We start from the raw sequence: 23,247 nt of genomic DNA on the forward strand, positions 1-23,247 counted from the left end.
CTTTATTAATTACCATTAAAAAGGAAAACGAACCGCAGCACAATTAAATCAGACGTCAACGAGCTGAGCGTGCTAACGAGCCTTCAGCTGGACTCCCACAGGAAGCTAATGAGGGACCAGAGCTCCTCTTCAGGCTGAAGGTTCTGTGTTACAGAAGACTGACGGTTATCTGGCCGCTCTACAGCTGCCGGCCATGACTCAGTGGAAGCTGCAACCGGGGCGCTTCAACCGATGACTTCATACAACGGCCCTCCGCCGAGCTCAGAGTCAGCTAAACCAATCAGGAGCCAGCAATCATGTTCTCACGATTGAGAAGCGGGTAAAGACGGCGAAGAAGGTTTTTATTACAGAAATAAGCTCACTTTTAGTCAGTTCATGTCTACTAGGTATACAAATATATACCGGTATCCATCCTGCTCTTGCGATGTTTTATTTTCTAATCGCAAATGTTAGCCTCCTTTGGGACCTTGCAGGATAAGAAATCTTATTAAATATGTAAAATATTTACTCATATACATGTGTGGGGGAAAGCCACGGCCCACTGAATGGAATGTTCGACTCTCTTAGTTGAAGAGGAGACAGAGTCGAGTGGAAAACTAGGCTACCAGGGTTTTACTGCCAAAAACACATCAGTTTTGCACTCGTGCGTCTCTCCTCAGGGCTGAAAGCAAGACAAATTCCAAACGAAAATGAAGATGAGAGCAAAAAAGATGTAGGGTGTGCCAAATTACCACATGAAAACAACCCTCTCCACATTTGGGGGCTCCATATTCTCTGGCACAAAGTTGAAAGCAAAACACCAAAATGGAAACAGATGTCGAGCGAGTGAGAGGCGGCTCCACACACACTGGTGTGTATATCCGTGTTTTCATCCATTCTTTCTTTCTCACTCGCCATGTCCTCCTCTCTGGCCAAACATAACATGTGGGGGGGGGGGGGGGGGAATAAGAGTGAAGCGATGGTGGTCGATGTGGAACACTGTGAAGATCAGTCCCCAACAGAACCTGCATCTGTAAGCTGAAGTTCTATACAGCAACTATGACATGTATTTACTTCAGACAAACATTGTATGTTCACCACATCAGAGCAGTTTCCTTTGCTGTGTTGATAAACTGCACATCATTGACACACACGGCTTCTAACTGTCTGCAGTGTTGGTGACACACGTGGGATGTAAGTCACCAACGCGTTAGACCAGCCAGATTCAAGCAACACAGCTGACTGGGACGTTTCCCTTCATCCAAACCTCCGAATGTTAACATCTGTTCCTCGTTGTTGTTGTTTTTGGAGAGAGAGAGGATGTTGCAGCATTAGCGAAGGGGAGCTGTGGGAGGAAAGAGGCGCGTTCTCACATCTCTGGAAAACGCAGAGTGAGTGAGAAAGGAAGTTGAGAGCCAACAAAACATTTTCACAGCTTTTAAAGCTCGCGGGACTAAAACAAAAAAGAAGAAGAAGTTGTGAGTGATGTTAGAAGCAACAGTGCTGCCAGGAATACGTCACATGAACACACGAGAGCTCGCCTTACACTTTTAAGTGGACTCGGCCATTTTTCACTTCATGCCGACACTTAAAATGGATGATGAGTTTAAAGATGTTCCACTTAATGTGGCTGGTGGCAGAAGAAGTGTAAGGCCGGTACTGCTTAAACCATCCACGAGGGGTCAATGCACAGAAAGGATATTAACAAAGTCAGTTTTTTCAGCGAATATTCCCAAAAACAAATCACTGGTTTCATCTTCTTAAATGTGACATTTTACTGGATCTTCAACAATATGAATCTTAATTGTTTCGTGTTTTTGAAACTTTCACAATGTGTCAACGTGGGCTTTGGGAATCTGTTTTTTTTACCATCTGCTGACATTTTATGGGCCAAACAATGAACCGACTAATTGAGATAACAACTGAAGGATGATGGAAATAATTGTTAGTTGCTGCGTATGTAGTTACAGTAGAGGGCTGGATGATAATTGATGGTCTTTCAATATAATCATGTCATAATTAAATCATATATCCAGATATTGTAACACACAATCGCCTAAATTGGTGAAAGCAAGAACATGGTTACTCAAATTTCTCAGAAGATTTGCTCAAACACTGATATTAAATCAAACTATTATCACAGATTAACATCACTCTGTTTCTGTGTGCATGCATGTCAACAGAGTTTGTGTATAGCTGCAAAATATTAACTTTTTTTTCTCTGTAATTTCACTTAAATCCAGTTCAATAATAAAGCATGGCACAGTGTGAAGTACTGCGCACTCTCATGCTGTATGCTTGACATTTTAAACAATGCCAAATGAAGGTGAATGGCACAGACTGTGTCTTCCAGCATTCATTTTTAATATACATGCATAACATATACACAATAAACCAGCACCATCTTGCTCCTGCTCGTGTGTGCCTCACCGGGTCAGTGAGTTTATGGCTCTCTGAGAGACACAAATAGAAAAAGAGGCATGCAGCAAACAGAGAGCTAGTTACTCATGATTAGCTTTAGTTAGCAGGCTGCTAAATTCACTGATACTTTCCTCTTGTGATAAACAAATCACCACTAACCAGGACTAAAGCGACCACTCACCTGAATCTTGGAGAGTCCTTCAAACATTCCTCGAAATCCACAGTTATCTTCATTGTGACCGCGGTGAGTAAAACCCGCAGACTCTCTTTGATTAAAGGCAGTAATCCAGGCTCAAGTGTTTCCGGTTAATTAGCTTGTTGTGCTAACGCTACTGTACCGCTGTCCGACGAGCTGGCTCCACTCTGTCACTGCTAGCCTCAGAGGCCAGCAGCTACGGTTACAAAGAGTCGTGGCAATGCAACCATAAACGACTGTGTGTGTGTTGAATGTAGAGTTGCTACAATAATAATAACAACAACAACAACAACAAAAAAGCGCTACAACGAAACTCTTCGAGGCAGCAGCGGTCAGTCCGGAGAGCAGAGACGTGTCGTCCGGTAGCTCAGGTCATAGCAGCCAGTGGGAGAGGATCTGTTCTTCCACGCAGAGAGTACTGCCTCACTCACAGATCGTCTATGCTGGGGACAGATGGTTCACTATCCACAGCGCATGCGCTCGATTTCTGTGATCCTGTTCATGAAAACGGGAATGGCACAAAGTAATAATAATAACAATGATAAAAAGGGGAAAACATACAGGACCAGCAAGTGCCTGTGGATTTCCACTCCTATTGTGCATTTTTTATTGTATATATTTTACATTTTTATACTCAATGTTTTTTTAATCTTTACTCTGTTACTTTGATTGCTTAGCTGTATCATAATGCTGCTGTAGCGAACACATTTCCCCATGCGGGGTTAATAAAGTATCTATCTGTCTGTCTGTCTGTCTCTCTCTCTCTCTCGCTCTCTCTCTCTGTCTATTGAATAGGAGCTCCATCTTCCATAGTTTATCAGAAGAGCCCTGTAACATAAATCTGTTTTCTTTCCAATTCAAGGAAATAAAAACAAATCCTGTAATCCATTGCTGGCAAAGTGTCAACACAATAATAATAATAATAATAATAATAATAATAATAAAGACGCAAACTAAACCAAAGTGATGCCTCTGTGTGTTTCTACACGATCTTTGTGTCAGTGGACGGCCTCCTCCTCTCTTACTCCACCGTATTTAATATTGAAGATTAAATAACTCCTCACCTACAAATTATTCACACACTAAACACTTTAACAAGACGAATAGGTAAAACACGACATTGTATTCAAGTCTCTCGTCCACTTGCGTTAAAACGCTGTTTTGCAGTTGACCGAAACACTAGAACGTGCTTTCATCCTCATCTTTAAACCCACTCAACACCAAACATGTAGGATAATCCCTGCTAACACAGCTCCCTGTCTGATCCCATTAGAATTACTAGCAACCCAACGGGATAGGCAGATACATTGTGTTACAGCGCCACCTGGTGGTTAGAGAGGAGCACTGTCATTTTAAAGAGTACCTCAACGAGTGTGTATTCAAATGTATATATAATTAGTTTATGTAATGTCCAAACTAACTGGACAATGTTTTTACTCCAGTATACTTGTAATTGTGAGGTAGACTACTGGCACTTAATAACATTTCCATTCATTCCCATAATAGGATGTAAAACAACAAGCAGAGGCTTGAAACATGTTTAACATATAGTAACTAGCACGGGGAATATCATCTGACTTTATTGATGGCAGAGTTACATGTTTGTTGTTATTAATCTTCACTGACATTAGTGACGAGCATGATGTTACTTTTAAAGTAAAGATGGGCCTGGTGTTGTGATGGAATACTACAAAGTTTCAAACCTTTGAAACTTAATTTCTATGCTTTGTAATAAAACACATTTAAGTTTAAGTCAAAATAAAAGACATTTTAATGGTGCACATGACCATTTTGTAATTGTACTTTTCTGAATAAAGAGGTACTTTTCAAATCACCGCCAAGATAGATGATTAATTGGATAAAGCTGTGATCAATAATCTGGATATTGTTTTTGTTACCGTTTGGCACATGACAGACCGGAGGTTGCGTTCACCTTGTGATATTCGTCAGTGAACAAGAGAACGTTTGTTGTTTGCGTGAGGAGGAAAACTGTAACTCCTTCAGAGGATTTCATCAGACAGTCAGCAATTTTCTGCATCATTCAACTTTTAGGCACCCGACTCTTCAGATCAATCATAGGCCACAGCAGATACGAGTTCATAACATTAGTTTAATGGTAGGAGACAAAATCAAAACAGAATACACACAATCCAATGATTAAGGACATGCTTCAACTGGAAATAACTGAGACAGACACACAGTGTTCAACAGTCTGTCGTTCTTAGAAAACAAACCAAACAGGGCAGACGTGGTGCAGTAACAAAAAGCGAGTCGGAGGACACGTGAGGTGAAAGTAAAACGGTAACACGGAGCATAGCCTGTTCATTTTACACACATGTACATAAATACATACGAGGCACATTTGACAGGTAATAACCACCTACAGGGCGATCATGTCAGTCATGTTTTGGACATTTTTTGTGAGAACATAAACCGAACGTCTCAGCCGCTGTCTGTCATCTGCCCACGAATTCAGTGAACAGAATAGAAGACGACGGTATCGTCAACATCTGTATTTCCAGACATACAGCTGTATCTCTGCAATAACCATGTGATGATTAACTGCTTGGATGTGAACTTGTTGATTGGTGGAAATGGCCGAAAGGAAGTTGCTTTAACCTCAATAATGGCAACAAAAAAAACACACCACCAACAAAATGAACTGCAAAGGGACGTTTGCAGAAGACATACTGTTGGTCTGTGGACTTCATATGAACTTTTGTATTTCCATAAAAATAAAAAAAAGAGCTCAACACTTTCAACCACAGTGAGGAATTAAAGGGTCAGAAGAAAATGAAGAGAACAGAACACAAGACACACTCCGGGTTCCTCCATACGTATCCCTCAGGTTGTTCGGTTCTAGTGAAGTCATACAGTGTATAGCTCAATCATAATAAAAGTAAGAATCCCCCCAGAAACTGACCACCAATAACTCCATGCGTGCCACCAGGATCATTGTCTTTTTTCCCCTCAATACTTTTGTCAAATGCAACAATTTAAGACTTTGTCGACACCTGTAGGAACCCCAGCCGTTACAAAACCCCTCCAATAAGCATTAGTGGTAAACTCCACCGGCAACATCTGCTTTAACTAAAGTCAGTAGCATCAATAACAACTTCTCTCTGACATTCCCAAGCTGCGTCGTAAAATGTGATGAAGCCAGGTGAGAAATGAAACACCAAGTAGATGAATGCACCTTCCTCAAATAATATTACACACAATTCAAATCAAAACAAATCACGGAAGAGAGAACGCTGGTTTCTTCTTTGTCAAACCTACATAAGAGCTTAAAGACGGAGCACTGTGCTGTTAATCAGTAGCACAAGCTGTACCTCACGTGTGGGACTTCAATACCGTCAACAGACGACCTGCGTGCCAAATGTATCAGTGGATTTCATTTTGAGAAAAAAGGCCTATCGTCTGGTTCTGTGAGGTATACGTGTTTGTTTTTTTAAATGCCAGAATTGTAATTGAGGTTTGCTGTGCTTGCTTGCAAAGAGAGAAGTGAATACAAAGTTCTGGGGGAAAAACTAAAAATCAGCAAATTGCAAATACCGGTATATATTAATGATGGTCTTTGTTGTTTTAATTGATCTTAAGCAAAAAGCCATACAATTGACTGCAAGCATCAAAGTGAGACACCACTGCACACATGTGTTTATGAAGTATGTTATATATTAAGTATGTACTGTATGATGTCAAATGTGGATGGTTCTTTATAATGAAGTTTAGATGATGTAGGTCATGTTGTCTTGTGCTGTTAGAGGCTAATATATAGCTCCTAAATGATCATAACACCAGTATGCCAATATGAATGGCGTACCTGAATCACAAGGTAAAACAAAGGTGACAACCCAACTGGTCATCACAGTGTCCCAATTATTTTTTTAAATCACAAAAAGTACTGAAGGAGGAAAGAAAATGCGACAGAGTGGTGAGTCACAAAGCAAAAGTAAAAATGAAAGCCACCTGAAGAGCACCCAGTAAAATCGCTGTCGTCACGTCTCAGATATGCCTTCTGTGGGGTTTCCCCTGCTTTTCTCCAGGGCTCACGTACAGAAGGACTGTAGAGTGGCCAGACGGGAGTCCTGGTATCCGGCTGTTTGTTTGTTTTTTCCTAACAAGACCTTGATCCTCCTTTCAGGGTCAGAATCACATATCCTTCAGTGCGATGCCAGTCCAGAGGAGGTAGGAGGGGGACATTCAAAGTGGAGGAGGAGGGAGCAACCGTCTTCTCTTGTGTGTTGCATTCTGGGAGATAAAAACCAGGTTTGTTTTGAAGGTTATATTGCACAGTTTCTAAGGAATAGTCGAGACAGACAGGTGACCGGGAGGTTATTGGCTGTTGAGGTTTGATATACGAGTGGTGAAGCGGTGTCTGCTGTGCGGCCCGGCATTAAAAAACACAGAGCGCAGGTGGCATTGTCTGTCCCGATCTGGAGCCGACACACAGGGGCTGTAATTTGGGGAAAGAAGCCTCCTCTACGAGTCCAGAGAATCAGCTGGAGAACAAACGAGAGACAAGACAGACGTGAGAATAGAAACAGGCAGAGCTAGAACAAATAGAAATGGAATATTTATTTTCCTCTCTTTGTACTTTGATCCACTAAATAAGAGTAGCTGGGGAAGCTGAACAACATTCCAGATTAAAAATGGGTTCCGTCTAACTTTGTGCACCGTGTCTCCTCCTCCCTACCTTCCTGTGGCGGGTCAACGCTGATCTCCTCCGTCTCCTCCGTCTCCTCCGTCTCCTCCGTCTCCTCCGTCTCCTCCTTCACTTCCTCGGTGTCGTCCCTCATCTCTTCGTCTGCGTCCTCTTCGAGCTCGCTGGCGATGAGCTGGCGGGCCAGCTTGATGTTCATGCCCTCATTGTAGTGCATCTTCCTCATCATCTGAAAATGCGTCTTTTTTGCTGCAGAGGAAGAAAACATTGAAATCGTTTCAAACTGGCCCAACGCAATGGTTGAATGCAGCATTCAGAGTGGTTCATTATGCTACTATTATGACTACTGATAAAAAACCTAATTCAACATTTTTACATCATAATCAACGGATTTCTTCTACATTCATACATGCAGGTTGCTCAGTAAAGATCTTCTCCATTTCGATTGTTTCTGACAAACTCCAAATGGGACACAGTGAGGCAGATGAGACTTATTTTAGAAAACAATAACTTCCAAGTGCTTGCTGCAACCTCGACATGGATGGTAATCGAACTAAAATAGGATAAAAGGAGGGTGTGCCACAGACTTTATGCTGGGCTCTGTCTGTGTGAGTGATGTGCCACCGACATATTTGGGATTTTGGCGATCCAGAGTAAGCAGTAACGTTTATTCAAGCATGAATGAAGTGTCTTCAGTATTGATTTGAAATCAAGAGGTTCATATTATCTTGGCACTGCCAGGCAGCTCTTTAAGTCTGACACCCACATTGTCTGTATGCAAAAATCAGCAACTCCAAAAGGGTTTAAAAGTTGTTACTATTCTCGTTGTTGAAGTAAACACAGTGTTAAGTTACTTTGGATAAATATGTACACTAGACCAGCGTTATTATCTGCTCACAAAATATGTCTTGTATTTGGTGTTGACTGCACAAAAGGACTGAGCATGAGAAAAAATGTGAAACATTCCTAAATTATCTTCAACTTGACTCAGCATGTCTTCACCTGCAGCTCGAAACAATATTTTTTAACTTTCCTGAAGGTGGCACAAGTTGCCATGCCTAAAACTGTGTACAGAAACTGCAGCTCTGCAGTTGGAGTATATCGATCGTTGTAGTGGCCATTTGTCGGCTAAATCAAACTTAAACAAATAATAATCAAACGCCACTGATGCACCGTGGTCGGTATCCTTACGCAGCCAGAAGAGAGTGAAATGTCCAAGCAGGATTCCATTTTTGTGTATTTATTAAATAAAGCAAATAAAACAAAGCAAACAAACTCCTGTCGTGCTGTCTCTCCTGTCCTGTGCAGTGCAATGCTGCGGTGTAGCTGGTAAAAACTATACGCCCACCCCGGTGCATGCTGGTCCTATCTTTCTCCTCGTTTAAATAGCAACAGGTGCCCACAGTAATTACCCAAAAAATAATATCACTAAACTAATTACTGTTAAAGAGAAAAAGAATCTTAATATATGAAACATCTACAATAATTAAACAATACTACTTATAAATGACATAACAAACTACAATATCAAATAAATAGCTCCAACAATCGTATTTGCAGTTTCCAGACTGTCCTCTTGCTTTTACCCGCACAGTTCAGAAATACAAGCGCGCATGTTCAAATTCTACAGCGGCGCCTGTTTGATTGTGTGCTACTGTGTGTGTGTGTGTGTGCACAGAAGGTCAGAGAACAGTCAAAAGGATACTGACACAGTGAGAGAGAGTGTGTGTGTGTGTGTGTGTGTGTGTGTCTTGAAAGAGACACACACACAGAACACTGGAGCCCTTTCTAAAACAGATCCCTCTCCAGCAGCACTTAACTGTGGACCGTCACTCTCCCAGCTGCAGATGATGCTTAGCTTGTATTAAGGTGAACTGTGGGATATGAGGAATAACATTACACTGAGACTGGATAAACTCTGGGCACCAGTAGGTGTGGATGTGAACAAATACATAAAAGAAAGGAAAAGAATCGCCATGTTAACCTTGTTCTTCAGGACTCAGCTCGTCTTCCTCCTCCTCGCTGGTCTCCTCGTCTTCTTCTTCTACTTCTTCTTCCTTCATGAAGCGAGGCTCTGAGCTCTCTGCTGCCACCAGCCTTGAAATAAAGATTTAAAAAACAAAACAGACAGAAAAGGACAAGAAATATGAATTAGCAGCCTATTAAATGACCAAATAGAGACGGGAGATAACCAATAGCTTCTCCTGAAGTCAATGCGGAGAGACTTCTAAAAAAGGCTTTCTATGGAGAGATTTTAGGGCAAGGGGGAGGAGAGAGGGAAGAGATGGGAGCATGTGTGAGTACTCAAGCATGAGACAAAAACAGTAAGAATTACTATCCCCCATCTCTCACACTCGGAGAGGTCTAATAATGGTTTACGGCTCAGCGGACGGTAGTCAATTGGTGCAACGTACCCCGGGGAGGCTCCTGTTTACTGTACTACTGCTCTCCAACAAACTGGCCTGGTTCATGCAGAAAGAAGTCAATTTCCCTACCGTTTCACAACGCACCAATAATAGTATCCGATATCCCAGGCAGATATAAAGACGGGCAGGAAGGAAGGAGGCAAGACGGTGGAAGTGAAGCAGTGAATGAAGAGACGAGGGAAGTAAAGCGAAGAACGGCATAGCTGGATAAGTGATGTATGAGAGAAGAGACAGAGAGCGCATGTTGGAGGGATTGAACACGAGGACAGGGGGAGAAGAGCAGCTGTTGTACTATCTGGAGGGTTTAGTGTAAAACAATGGAAGGCACTCTTGTGTGGAAGGAAGCAAAAAAGCGGCTAATTGACTTGCAAAGCCCGGAGCTAATCACTGTCCTCTCTGTGGCGCGCGCACACACACACACACACACTCAAACCCGCTCATCCAATCCCTGCATCGATGCACTTACATAAGATGGCCCACAGAAAACACACGTCTCAAGCTCCCATTAGCACCCAGAAAACAGCTCCGAGTGGCAGACATACAGGAAGACTTTGCCCTCTTGCTCTCCGTGTGCTGGTTTTTATGTGACCCTTTGCACTCCACACAAGTGGTTGTAAAACGGCCCAGAAATGTTTATCTAGATTTCTTTCCTTCTAGGATGCTCTGTATGTAGCAAAATAATGCTATTAATAAAAATCAATACATTCAGAACACAGTTTGCACTGAAAACATAGAAATGTTACCAGATGATGTTTAAACAACACAAACACACAGTAACACGGGTTGGGTCATGTCTGTGTGGTTTATAATGTTTGTGTGTATGTTATGCACACAACAGAGACATGTTAATTTTTTACAGGTGTGTTTCCTAGTTAGAACAAATAAATGCACAATCATATTAGGACACGTCCCCATGAGTACTTTTCAAACCAGTGCATTCTGGGAGTGAGTGTACTGCCTAGTGCTTACTGTGTCTGTATCCCGTGTGTGTGTGTGGGTGCTACACACCTATCAGTTATTGTTACAATACGTTCTTGTTTGAGGACAAGGACATTGGTGAGTGTGTTCAGGTGTGGCTGATCTGGGCTACACCTGAGCGCATGAATGATTTTTCTCCCTTTTCCAGGTTACATTTCTTCTTCATTAAAAATCTAAAAAGCTACAAACTGCACCAGCAACTACAAAAAAAAGAAAAGAAATGAAGCTGTTACAGCGGCCAAACTACTCATATTCCATTGCTTGCTTTCTCCCACTGTACTTGGTTTGTACTCGTCTCCCTCCGTTCACATGTCTTACTTCGATGCCAGGTCATCAGCTGCGAGTCCGCCGTGGCCGTCCGAGTCACTCAGCGCCCCTTCATCATCCTCGTCCCCCACCATCCTGAAAGAGAGCAATTAACCGAATCAAGATAAGCCCAAAATGAGGCGAGGAGGGAGAAAGGGAGGATTGAGAAGGGAAAAGGAAATGCAGGTCATAAACAGGAGCAGATAACCAAACAGACAAGTTGCCAGAGGAGATTATGGGTAGAGAAGAAGCAGAGCACAGGGGGGAGAACGCAGACTGAAAGAGGAAAGGTCCGTGACAAGGTCGACCTTCCCTGCAGCACCCTGGCATATTGGATTACGAACCTGCTGACACACACACACACACACACACACACACACACACACACACACACACACACACACACACACACACACACACACACACACACACACACACACACACACACACACACACACACACACACACACACACACACACACACCACACACACACACACACACACGAAACTGGCACAATTTAAAGCCCAAAACTGTTTAAACGATCATTTGAAGGGTAAATTCTGTGGCGTTACACATGCATTCTCTATGGAAATATTTTCAGCGTAGATAAGGATAAACAGTTTTACAAGCCTCTAGTAAATGAATGTCTTCAGATAGCTTATCATTTAAAAATATAACATTTTAAATATGTGCAAAAGTGATTCAACCCGCATCCAATTTTATGAATTGAAACCTTCAAAAAGGGGACATTTTGTCAGAAGTACCTGTTGTAAGGTGTGCTGGGTTCATCGATCTTCATCATACCGTAGTCTTTGTCAGCCGGATGGTACGTGGCCAGGATGTTCATCTCATCCCATTTCTGGGATTTCTTCCTGTAAAAAGGATCAAAGGAAACACGGTGAGAAGGAAATGAAGGCTTAAACCCCCCCACACACACACACATACACTATTCCTGCAGGGAGAAGAGCTGCTAGGTTTAATCTAGGACCGAACGTGCTCCACTTTTCACTCTTCTATTTCAGGAAAACAGACAATAAAAAAAAAAAAGAGTCAGGTGATGTCAGCTGCACCAATTTGGTTTCGGAGGATTCTCGGGAGTTGACGTGGTATTTGCTTTCATGTCGAGGCAATCCAGCACAGATGTGAGACCTTTATTCATCAAATAAGGGCATGAGTGAGAGGTAAGGCTCGTCGGCTGTGAGTGAATAAGGCCAAAAGTCAAAACAACGGTCTCATTTGAGACGGAGTCAATTTTTGTTCCGCTCACTCAGAAATAGACCGGTTTCCTAATCCCCCCCAAATGGTTCCATTCTCATCTGGGGAACAAGGCTGTCACCTCTGCATGCTCCGCTAGGTTCCGCTTTTTGTTCAGAATTACTCTAATCCTCGCTGCCCTTTCAAATCCTAAGAGGAAATGAACAGAAGCAAAGGCTAAATCAGCATCCAATGATACGTTTAGCTCGGGAGGATAACGCGAGGAACACCTGCCATTACAGCACAGGGACGAGGAAGTAGAAGCTCACAGAGAAAATGCATAGTTCACTGTGCAGGTTTCAATGAATCCAGGAGCTGTTGGGAGTTATCTGGCTTGGGTTGAACCACCTCTGCTCTCCCTCGACTTTTCTGCCAAGATCTACTGTAAATCAGTCCCGACGCTGTTCATGGAACAAAAGGTCGGGTATCACGGGAGACAGGCAGGGGGTGGGTGATGCTAAATCCACTGCCAGCTGCTTCAGGACCGCCCCTCCCTCTAAAACAGACCTGAGCCACACAGGTTTGTGGATAAGTCGATCGATTCGGTTGCTAAGCCAAGTTGATTCCCTGGACGCTTCACAGACTCCGATTCTCAGGACATGGCTTTGGTTAAATAAGAGCTGAATAAGTGGAGTAAAAGGCAGATGTGCCAGTATATTAGGTACGCTTAGCTAAAAATAATATCTAATATACGAGTCCTAGAATTAATCATACCGTGTCAACCAAACATCTCTTCAGACTAGGATTGCAAAGGGCCCGGAGGCTTCCCAACTAAAGTTAAGATCGGGAATTTTTGGAAATTTTATATAAATTGTTTACATAAATATGACCTTTTAATCGTCAACTTAAAAAAGCAATACATGTTTTGATTTAAAATATACCCATTAAATTGAATTGTAACCATGCATTGCATTCAGCAGTCACTCTTACATCACAGATCATTTGCGAGCTTCCCATTAAAACAGGAAAATAAAATGCTCAACACAAGGTGAAATGAGTCGACTCATTTAATGAAAGGACAGCTCAACTGAATTGTTGATTGTTTTCATTTTTATTAGAAAGCTTTGCCATTATTTCTGCTTGTGATATGGTCAAATGTTTGCTCCTTTGTGCGAATGACAAAGTAAGTACAGCCTGAGAAACTAACCCGTATATTTTCATTGCTTTCTTGTTGATTCCCGTAAAATCCGGTTTCCCACAGAAGGTTTGTGTAACTAGAACAAGTGCAAAACTTCAAAGGCCAAAGAGAGTGCATACCTCTGACATCACTACATCATCAAGACAGTTTTTGTCTGGATCCAGAGTAATTCATAATTTTACTCCGTAAAGAATATATAACTTGTTTGTTCAAGGAGGATAGTTTGATATCCTGCTACTTGGAAACAAACTCCAGAAACCTTCTCAGCAAAAGCCGATGAGCAACAACTGGGAGAGTGTGTGTTACGATGTTAAAGAGTGTGTGCGCTTACACAACAAATCCCAACCATGATCTATTTCCACCAAACCGCTATCGCCCTCAAATCCAATTCCAGTCCACTCAACTCATTCAGAGCAAATCATCACAACTGTAAAGCTATGATGATGCACCTGTCACAACAAGAGGGGGGGGGGGGGGGGGGGGGGCACTGAATATAGAGCTGCATCTCTTATGTGATGATGACCATCCCTCCAGGGTGCTCAATAGCTGGCGACAAAACGCTTCAGGAAAACTCATTAAATAGAGTGAGTCATCACTGAGAGCTGAGCTGTGCTATCAGGTAGCGCAGTCACAGAGGAGTGAGGAAAGGCCACCACTGCCCGGACCCACCAACAGCAACAGCAGCAAAGGCTCAGTCATTTGAACCAGTCTGAATTATTGTCATGTCCTAAACAATTACACATTAGTAAATTAACTTTTGGTTGAATGTTTCAGAATGATCAAATGCTAAATGATTTATTTCTAATCAACCCCACGTAATTGTTTTGTGTTATAAATGAAGTAGACTTTACACAGTCACTTCTATTTACCTAAAAATAGTAGAATGTAGATTTGATTACTTTTATTTTTTTATACTTTTCCTTATTGGAGTTTTTTTTCTTCCTTTTTGCAGTTATACACTCAACCCGAGTGCAAATCACTGCTCCTTCCTCCGGCAGCAGTAGATTTAGGACCAATACCATTTCTTAAGCACTTGTCATCTGTCCAGACTTTATAAAGTGCATCAGCGGAGAAGCGGAGTAATGAGGAGGCGTTGAATTCTCTGGCCACAAATCAGCGGTCACGGTCACCGTAAGGTCATGATGTGGGAAAAAAGGCAACGTCTTCGTCAAAATAAGAGAGATTCTCCCTTTGGTACTGACGACGAGTAACATTTTTAGTTGGTGAAGGTGAATCTAAACAGAGTCAAAAGCACAAACAGGTGCAGCTAGAGGGAGATCATTTTTTTACTGCCTTGTCCTGAAGCAGAACTGCTCTTTTTCATTGTAGATCAGAAGTGTTCACACACACACACACTCTCACACACACACACACACACACCTGTTGATTCTGACCATCAGTTCCAGATTCCTCATCAATACAAAAACGGTTTATTTTCCGTGCCCACAGTTGGCCTCAGCTGACCTGAGCACAGGATACATGTCCGAGTGGTCTTTTACTGTCCACAACATTGAAAGTGACAGATTCACTAGCTGCCAGTCAAGCTGTCCGTCACACAGTCAGGATGAGTCCCACAAGACAGTGAAGGAGAGATTGAGTGTCATGGAAGCGGCCATGAATTATATATGACATGGTGTGTGCGGCCTATGCATCACTGTAAACTAAATAATGGTGGGTGATTGAAGAGGTAACAAAGGTGGCAGTCTCTAATGAGTTACCAAGGCCTACAATGTTTAAGGAAACAAATTAGAGCTGCGAGAGAAACAAACAAATGTCCTATGTGGGCTCCTGTACAATCCACACTGAGAACGCCTTAGTGTGCACGGAGCCAGAGTAGTGAAGACCTGCCAAAGGTTTAGTATGCTTGACAGCGGATGACACTGAAGGGTTATTGTCGTATTAAAAAGAAAATGCTGACTCACACCGACATGGGGCTTATGAAGCAAATCACAATCAAATTCCATATAAGGAGCAAATAAAAAAATCAATGTAGTAGTGTGTGCGGATTTGAAAGCGTGTACGCTGTTACTGCATCCAGTCGCATGAGAGTCCATGTATCTGCTTTAAACTTAAGAGCGGACAGTGGCAGCATGGCGTAGCATGAACAGCCCTCGTTCTTCTCTGTGGATTTGGTGTTTTGCTGCATGCAAGACACTCCCAGAAATCTCTTCTTCCTTGTCACTGAAAGAGGAGACTATTTTTGTATCAACACAGAAAAGGCTGAAAGATTCGCTGCTGGGGCTGGAACTCTTTAGTAACTCCCGTCCTTTTATGGCCTAATTATTCACACTGTGGCTTTAACCAACCGAAGAATGGCTGCTTGCCTTCCAAAGTAAGAGAACAGAGAACCAAAGCGGATGATTTTTAATTGATATACCCCATGCTGTATTCATGCATGTTGATCTGATGATCAGAGGCATCACACCATAACCACGTATTTTTTCTAATGACTCATTTTTTAAAAAGATGTTAAAATCTAAATATGATTTGTCGAAATGATTCTACTGAGGAATCCACTGCCCAAGCCAACTGTTACAGTGGGCAGAATCTCCAGCTTGCATCGAAGATTTGGCAGCATTTGGCAGGTGGGTGGTGTCATTCATCATCCTGACTATACATCAGACATAATTCAATTGATGTAAAGCCTTCAAAGCCATCATATTTGTGTGTATCTAGCTTTTAGATCACATCGGCATATTTTAAACCCTGTTTTTTGAAAACAAACAATGCTTTCTTTTTTAATAGTTTCCAGCTTGTGTACTTTCTCAAACCACGTGGGATTTGTACCAGCAACACATTAAGCATTGTTTTGTTTTTTGTTGCCTCGGGTAGTTTTTACCCAGTTACTCACAGGTGCGATCACAGATGACGTACATAGCTTAAAATATCCAACAATGTATTTTTTTTCTCAACAATTTCATAGAGCCACATCTATACAAATGATGCAACGTAATGCATTTTTGTGTTTTAGCAAAAGATGCTCCCTCGTGTTTGCGAATCTCCCTTACATTGCAACAGCATTACTCAGGGAAGTCTACATGTCCAGAGCTTCCTCAGGGCACAGGGAGGAGACAGAGCAGAGACACAGTCTGAGACACTGGTGATGTGAGGCTCTATGTCTCGCTGCCACAGCAAAAGTGTCAGTGTCAGTAATACCAACGCATAAGAGAAGGAAAAGGCTCCAGAAACAAGAAACAGACTTCCAACCCGACCCTGAGACCGAGCACCTTTCGACGACAGAACAGCTGACCTAGCAGTCCCATGCGAGTTTACCCAGTCAGCACATCTTTAGATCATTATGGCGCCTAGTCACTCCACTAAACCGTGAGTTTGCACATCCCCATTGTATCTCCTCTGTGCTGTTCTCCACCTCATCTGAGGCGCCACCCATTGCCATCGAACACGATTGATATTTTAGCCGGGCGTCCTCTACAGCGAGTTGAGGGAGCCACACTCTCATCCTTGTCAACATCGGGGTGGAATTCATGAAGAGCACGGCGAAATGTCCTCTGCCAAAGCATCCTATAGGTGTCTGGACTAAAGGGCATGTGAGATGTGTTTAGGAAGCAGGGGATTTGACAGCAGTTATACTGATAATGGTGAATATTCAACAGCAGTCTTGAGATGGTTGTAGAAGTTGAACTAAAAGCTAAGATCGGGTAAGAGAGGCTTGTTTAAAACAGACCACTGCCAGTTTAGATTCGGCCTGTAACGCAGGCGTCGGTGTCAGATATAAGGTCAAGTGTTAGTCACTAGAAGTATAACTTGGGGTACACCCAGCTCTGCTTTGTTTACCCACTGGATTGAGACCCCAATCCCTCACAGCCCGCACATATTTCACCGTTTTTAATTCAAAGTTAAACAAAACAATCTCAGTGGTAATACCCTAAAATGTGTTAATAGATTATAGTTGGCCTAGATCTTAAATCCCTCTCATGTAGCAGGAAACAGAGAACGGTTTGTTTTGCAGTTTAAGCCAGCACTGCCTACCTCTTTTACATATGGAGAAAACAAACGAATGATACTATTATTGAGGACATAAACAATAATTGTACTCCGTTTAGGTGTCAATACGCCCTATAACGTTACTGCTCCTCGTTGGCTGGAGGTTGTCGCTGTTTAACGATACATGTTAACACTTGATAAAATATTTTAATCACCACAATGTGAGGCAAGTCGTCCGTAAGAGTTTTGTGTTTTGGTATCTTCGATCGGACGTTAACTACCGATGTGAACGTCCGTTAAAAACCGTTACAACCACACAGTCGTCATCTGAAATCATTGGCTAGTGAACGAGCTAACTTGACAGCTAGACAGTTCGCTATTTGGTTACACATGCCATTAAGATTTGAATCATTGGGAGGGAAGCCACAGTCATAGTCACAAGAAGCTACCAGAAAGTTTTCACACACTCTGTTGACCAACATTACCAGCCCAAAGAGGTGACTTTTATGTTACAATTAACCTGACGTAGAGAGGCTAACAAGTGTTTAGCTAGCTAACGTTACCTGGCTACCAACCGCCTCACGAAGGCGAAGCAAAACACTTACTGTGGGTCATCTTCCGAGAGTACGGGCTCTTGTTCGGGACTGTCTTCCGGTACGTCTTCGGGCAGGGATTGGACGTTTGTCCCGCTGTTCTTGTTCTTCAGGATGCCTTTTATCGGCCGGAGAGCTGCCATTCCCACACGCTGACTGTCAGACCCGGCTGGCTGAACTCCTTCTCGTCCACTGATTTTCTGACTCTGTGATTTCTGCGACTCAGTTGACGTTACTAAACACAGGATCGGTTTTAAACATGCTCCCGTCAGTACTCAGTGCTCGTCCATAAATTCAATGTAAACCTATGCAGGATTCTACGTGCACTGGCTCTTAGGCATATCCAGCTACGTACACTGACTGGCTGGGCAAGAGCACTGTGAGTACCATGATCACAACATCGCGAGATTTTGTTCAACGGGATTTCAAGTCATCAAATGCTGCCTTTAAGTGCTCGGAAATTTCTAACTTATAAAGGCGCCTTTATGCCATGTGTCTTATAATAACAGAGAGCAACAACAGCAGAATTTTGTATGTTATATTTCAGAAATTAATATAAATGCAGGAACCCTAACCCAATAAGGAGGAAGACCAAATGTCCATGAGGGCATGTGGTGTTTGTAATTCATTATGAATCTAATCATCATCTTTATTGATACTCTACCACCTATAATTTAAATATGAAACACTCAACCTCTGCAGGTCCTTGTGTGTTTGCCCCTTCATATATAACTGTTTATCCCTTCATACATAATTTAAATGAAAAATATATTTAACAAAATGTATATAGCTGTGCAACTACACACATAGTGAAAGAGGGCAGAAGATGTCGTTGTTCCTGCTCTAAGCTTACTCGGACTTGTGTCAAACACAAAATTGCATTGATGAATCCTTTCACTTCCTGTGAGCGAGTAAAACATGTTTTCAAATCAATTTTATTTGTCAATACCTATAATGTCTGTTTATCACTCTTTCTGTGAAAATCAATAAAAAGCAGAGATTTGGCTGAGCACATGTTTCATTTTCAATGACACACTAAGCCTGAGATACACTCCTCAGTTGTCTCCCGGAAGGAGTCTTCGTCGTTCGCAGTTTTTCAGGCAGCCGATGGCGATGGCCGATCCATGATGAGCTGGTGAGAGACACATCTGGATGAGAGTAGCAGGCCGTGGTGCGAACACGCTTCCTGATCAGGGTCCGTGCTATGCTCAACTGCTTCAACCAAGGCGTCTCTGTGAAGGTACTGCATAAGAGAAACATGCATTACACATCGAAGAGTAGAGCTGTCATGTATAGCATTTGAGTAACCTCTATAAGCTATTAACCATCATCAGTCGATGAACTGTAACTGTGGTGTATAACTACAGTCAAAAGTTGAGACAACCGACAGCCTCTGTTTTATGTCTCATTACAGAAGCTATAGTAATTATAGAAATGTCTTGGTATATGCAGCAACTTTAACTTATTTTGGCCAGTTAAAGTGGCCATTTAAATTAGCAATAGTAACAGACTGCAGACAAAAGAAATGCGTGGTGTATATAATTTGACTGCTAACAAATTATGCCTGACTGATCCCGAACCCCAAGATAGCATTTATGAGACCAACCACAATGTGTTTTTATTGCACATATAGTGTATAATAGCACAAAGGATAAAGACCTGGCTACAGTCAAGCAGTATATGGCTTTTTCTCTTGGTGTTCGGCCACAGCGGTGAGAGATGGACTCCAGAGACTCTGGCTGGGATGGGACGGGAATGCTTTTTTTGTCGATTGGCAGAAGTATAAACTTGCTCTTGCATAAACTGCGATTGTCCCTACAGATTTCATCCAATAAGCCATCTTCTCTGCTTTGAACATATTGTTTCTGCTTTATCTGCATCTTTTTAAAGTCACCAGGGCTCACAGACTGCAGGCCGGGGGGGTGTGGTACTGAAGGTAGGTTGCGGATGGGAGGTAACGGCTGCAAAGCTTTGGTCTTGAGTCCTCTGCTTGGTTTGGTCTCGGCTTTCATGGATTTGGACGACATATTTGGCTGGTTGAAGCCATCCACCAGCAACGTATCCCCCACCCTGCCTTTGAACGCAGCACTGGTGAACTGGCATCGATTGGAGGCTGCCCTTTTCTGCCCCAAATACACCCAGTGTCTTATCTGGAGGTAGATGCGCATGGGCAGGGATATGTTCGACAGGGATACTACTGAGCACAGCTTGGTGGCTAAGTAGCGCACGCAATCGCTGTGACCATGCTGAATAGCAACTTTCAAAGGGTCCCGACCTCCAGGGTCCAGACAAGCCAAGGTCAGAAGGTTTCTGCTGATGAAGAGTTTGAGGATGAGAAGCTGGCTGTGCTCTGCAGCTGTGTGGGTGGGACACTTTCCGGTGTCTCGGTGGGAGGTTTGGTGGCACCACTGGCGGTACGGATGGACCCCCACTGGTTTCTCAGCATGCACCCCCCTCTCCAGCAGCCAGCCGGCCAGATCCAGGTGGCCTAGAGCGGCAGCAATGTAGAGTGCTACTTGCAGCTGAAACCTGGATAAGCAGGACAGGAAAGATTCACTTTTGTGTGTAAAATTGCACTCTGACTTTTTATGGATAAGCTGCACAACAACAGTTTCTGACCTCATTACTGGCTTCTCTTCTGAGACGTGTCTCTGGACTGTCAATCTGTGGCCCAGGAGGCAACCGTGGAGGAACTGCACCCACCCATCCCACGTGTCCAAACGGAGAGTAGTGCCTTTATTTAAAATCAAATCAAAAAACAACAGTGTGTATTTCAAAATAAATCAGATTTATTCCATTTGTTTACTTTTTTTTATTTAAAATTTGTCTGTGCATGGATTTGGAGAGGACAGAAAACTAAGAGGCTCATTGTATCGTGCAACACTGCAAATTGTTTCTTTGTTCATGTGAAAGTGAAGCTCTTTTACATCTCTCTACACCTAAAACAGTTCATACCAGTCAACATTCAGCTGTGTACATTGCACAATTTAAAGTAATCGTCATTTGGAAGAAAATACATGATAACTTTTCACTGAATCAACTGAATGTTCTTCGACCGTTCACAGTTGTTTGAGCTGCACAGCACTCACTGTGAAGATTCACCAAGCCGATAATAGGCAGGACATACCCTCTTCAATGGCGTAGTCTTGGAGTTGGTTGCAGTCATAGAGCTGCACACCAGCAGCTGTGCTCAGTCTGAAGGTGCTGACAGGGAGGCCACTTTGCATGGAAACCACAGTTTTCAATCGAGCAACGGACATGTGCAGAAAAGCCTCACTTCCTATGATTGGTAAGGTTGCTCCTGTCACAGCATTGAACACACACATCACAGGCCTTCGTTCACTCTGAAAAAGAATTATTAAGGCCTTGCAGTTAATAAGACAAAAGAATAAGAAGACTTTAGTCACAAGATGGATCCCTGTGTTTATCAAAAGTCAGCGGTATGAGTTACACATTTTGAATTTTTATTTCATCAGCTTGTTTATTACATTCTCTCTTTTTTACTATTGATTGTATTTTTGTTCATGGTGATATTGCAAAAGTCGTACAAGCAAAGAGAAAGAGGAGTTTGCTGTAGAAAACAACTATTTTTATGAGAAGATGACAATGGGACATACGTGCTTACCACTGTCAGCTTTTACACAAGGTTGCCTGGTGATGAGCCTGGAATGTGTCTTGATAGTAAAAACTGACGAATGGGAACAAACTAAAGATCTCAGGCAGCCAAGAACTAATTTCTCTTCCAGCATGTGGGAACATGTTCCATGTTAGTGCACCAGTCTGACATGAAATGAACTCACTTTAAGAAGGATGTCTTTGATGCGAAGTAACAAGTTATGTTTTGAAGTAAATCCTCAGTGGCAGTGTATATTCAGAGAGGGGACTGCAGGTCCCTCAACATATGGAGGTCCAGCATAAAGCGCCTGTGACAGCTAACATAAACCCTACTGAAGTGTTGTTGTGCAAGAAATACTCACCTGCTTTCAGGAGTAGACGTATAGACTGTTTCAACAGAATTAGGTGCAAGTTTACTTCCTGTACCATACACTGCAACAGGAAATCAACTTGGACACATTTGGAATGTTTACAGCTGCTAAATGGTCTCTGAATTAAATCATTTTCTTCTCACAAAGAAGAAGAAGTGAGTGTGTAACTTAGAACGTTGGAGGCGACATTACACTTTTATAAAATATTTGAACTGATTTGAAAGTTTTGGTCGCAGGTTTTCCAATTTTTCACATAAAAAGTCTTGAGTATGTGTAAATAAAATATGTTTGCAGGCGGACACTGCACTGCGGATAGACAGCTTCTGAAGTGTAGGCCTAAAGCAAGCTGATTGTGTTTACTGCAAATCCCAAAAACAGCTCCAAATCTCGAAACTCTTTTCATGTTTTAATACCTTTATCAGGCATCGGATGGCACTGCCACTTGTGATGCCCACGTCACACAGAGCCCAGCTGTCCTGCAGCGCTGCACCACCGTAGCTCAGCTCCAGGTACTGCTGCTGTTTGTCATCTGAGAGTTGCACCAGAAAGTTATCCTACCGAAAGGGAGAGTGGACATTAATGGAGCTGTGATAGAGTACTGACCAAGAAACTAAATTCTTGATCGATCATGTTCAGTGTCTGTAGCAGCATTCGCTTCTCTGTCTGAGCTGAATAAAAAATGTCTCCAATGATGGAGAGATTTAGCTTTTTCTTGACATATAACAACTAATAACTATCAGGTAACTAGTAACAGTCTTACAATCCATAGTATGTCACCATAAGCAACACCAGGCCTAAAAATGTGATAAATCCACCAAACAGTCTCTATTCCCTCCAGTAATACGTCCAAATCATCAGGCACATTTTCTAAATTCAGTCAAAGCAAAAATGAAGGGCCATTAACCCTGGGCCACGACTGTAGCTTTTTATTACCTTCACCATCTGCTTCATGGCCTCCACAGTCTGATCTGAAGGGACATCAACAGGCTCACAGGAGCCCTCGAAGCAGATAAAGATCCTCATGGTTCGGACAACCGTCGTTTGGCTCCTCTGTTGTGCTCCGGTCGACCAGAGGAGTGTGTGGTGAGTTTGTCAGAGGCAAAGTCACTGTGGGGAGGGGGCCAGGAGTTGGGTGGGTTGGGTTTGTGGAGGACACACCACTTTATAAGTGGAATTTAATAAATCAACAAAAGACAAAGCAATAGTTGCTTTCAAAAAGTGTCTAAAATTCCAGGTGTACAGAAGTTGACATATCTTTGTGGCTTGGTGATGTGATGTTTTTAAAGTCAATCCATTTGGGTTTTAAAAGGGTTGCTTTGATAGGTGGTACATTTTTTCTCAACTCTCAGACTGAACCATC

The 23,247-nt window shown here is 42.6% G+C and overlaps 3 protein-coding genes across 5 annotated transcripts in view; all 3 read right to left on the reverse strand.

The window, feature by feature from the left end:
- Window positions 1-2,981, reverse strand: part of LOC306776641 (arf-GAP with coiled-coil, ANK repeat and PH domain-containing protein 2-like) — a 43,397-nt gene extending 40,416 nt beyond the window's left edge. For all 3 annotated transcript variants that reach the window (XR_013771924.1, XM_079267402.1, XM_079267401.1), the window contains exon 1: window positions 2,582-2,981. Coding sequence is in view for 2 of the 3 variants with exons in the window: in XM_079267402.1 (XP_079123528.1) it covers window positions 2,582-2,634 (53 nt within the window). In the remaining variant the exon portion in view is untranslated. The remainder of the gene's footprint in view (window positions 1-2,581) is intronic.
- A 1,705-nt stretch (window positions 2,982-4,686) lies between these two features.
- ppp1r2 (protein phosphatase 1, regulatory (inhibitor) subunit 2) lies at window positions 4,687-18,243 on the reverse strand. Its single transcript, XM_079267192.1, has 6 exons — window positions 17,914-18,243; window positions 11,736-11,843; window positions 10,982-11,065; window positions 9,244-9,356; window positions 7,293-7,508; window positions 4,687-7,098 (listed from the first exon to the last, which is right to left on the reverse strand). The coding sequence occupies exons 1-6, from the start codon at window positions 18,042-18,044 to the stop codon at window positions 7,079-7,081; spliced, it is 672 nt and encodes a 223-aa protein (XP_079123318.1). The 5' UTR covers window positions 18,045-18,243; the 3' UTR covers window positions 4,687-7,078.
- Window positions 18,244-18,956: 713 nt separating this feature from the next.
- On the reverse strand, window positions 18,957-22,910 carry LOC306776020 (protein ANKUB1-like; the record flags this gene model as incomplete). The annotated part of the gene is made up of 6 exons (XM_079266609.1): window positions 18,957-19,033; window positions 19,796-20,430; window positions 20,521-20,635; window positions 21,029-21,245; window positions 22,301-22,441; window positions 22,821-22,910. 6 exons carry the CDS (start codon window positions 22,908-22,910, stop codon window positions 18,957-18,959), a joined length of 1,275 nt encoding a protein of 424 aa, XP_079122735.1.
- Between the last annotated feature and the right edge of the window lie 337 nt (window positions 22,911-23,247).

The sequence above is a fragment of the Melanostigma gelatinosum genome, assembly GCF_949748355.1.
Source record: "Melanostigma gelatinosum genome assembly, chromosome: 4".
Taxonomy (NCBI): domain Eukaryota; kingdom Metazoa; phylum Chordata; class Actinopteri; order Perciformes; family Zoarcidae; genus Melanostigma; species Melanostigma gelatinosum.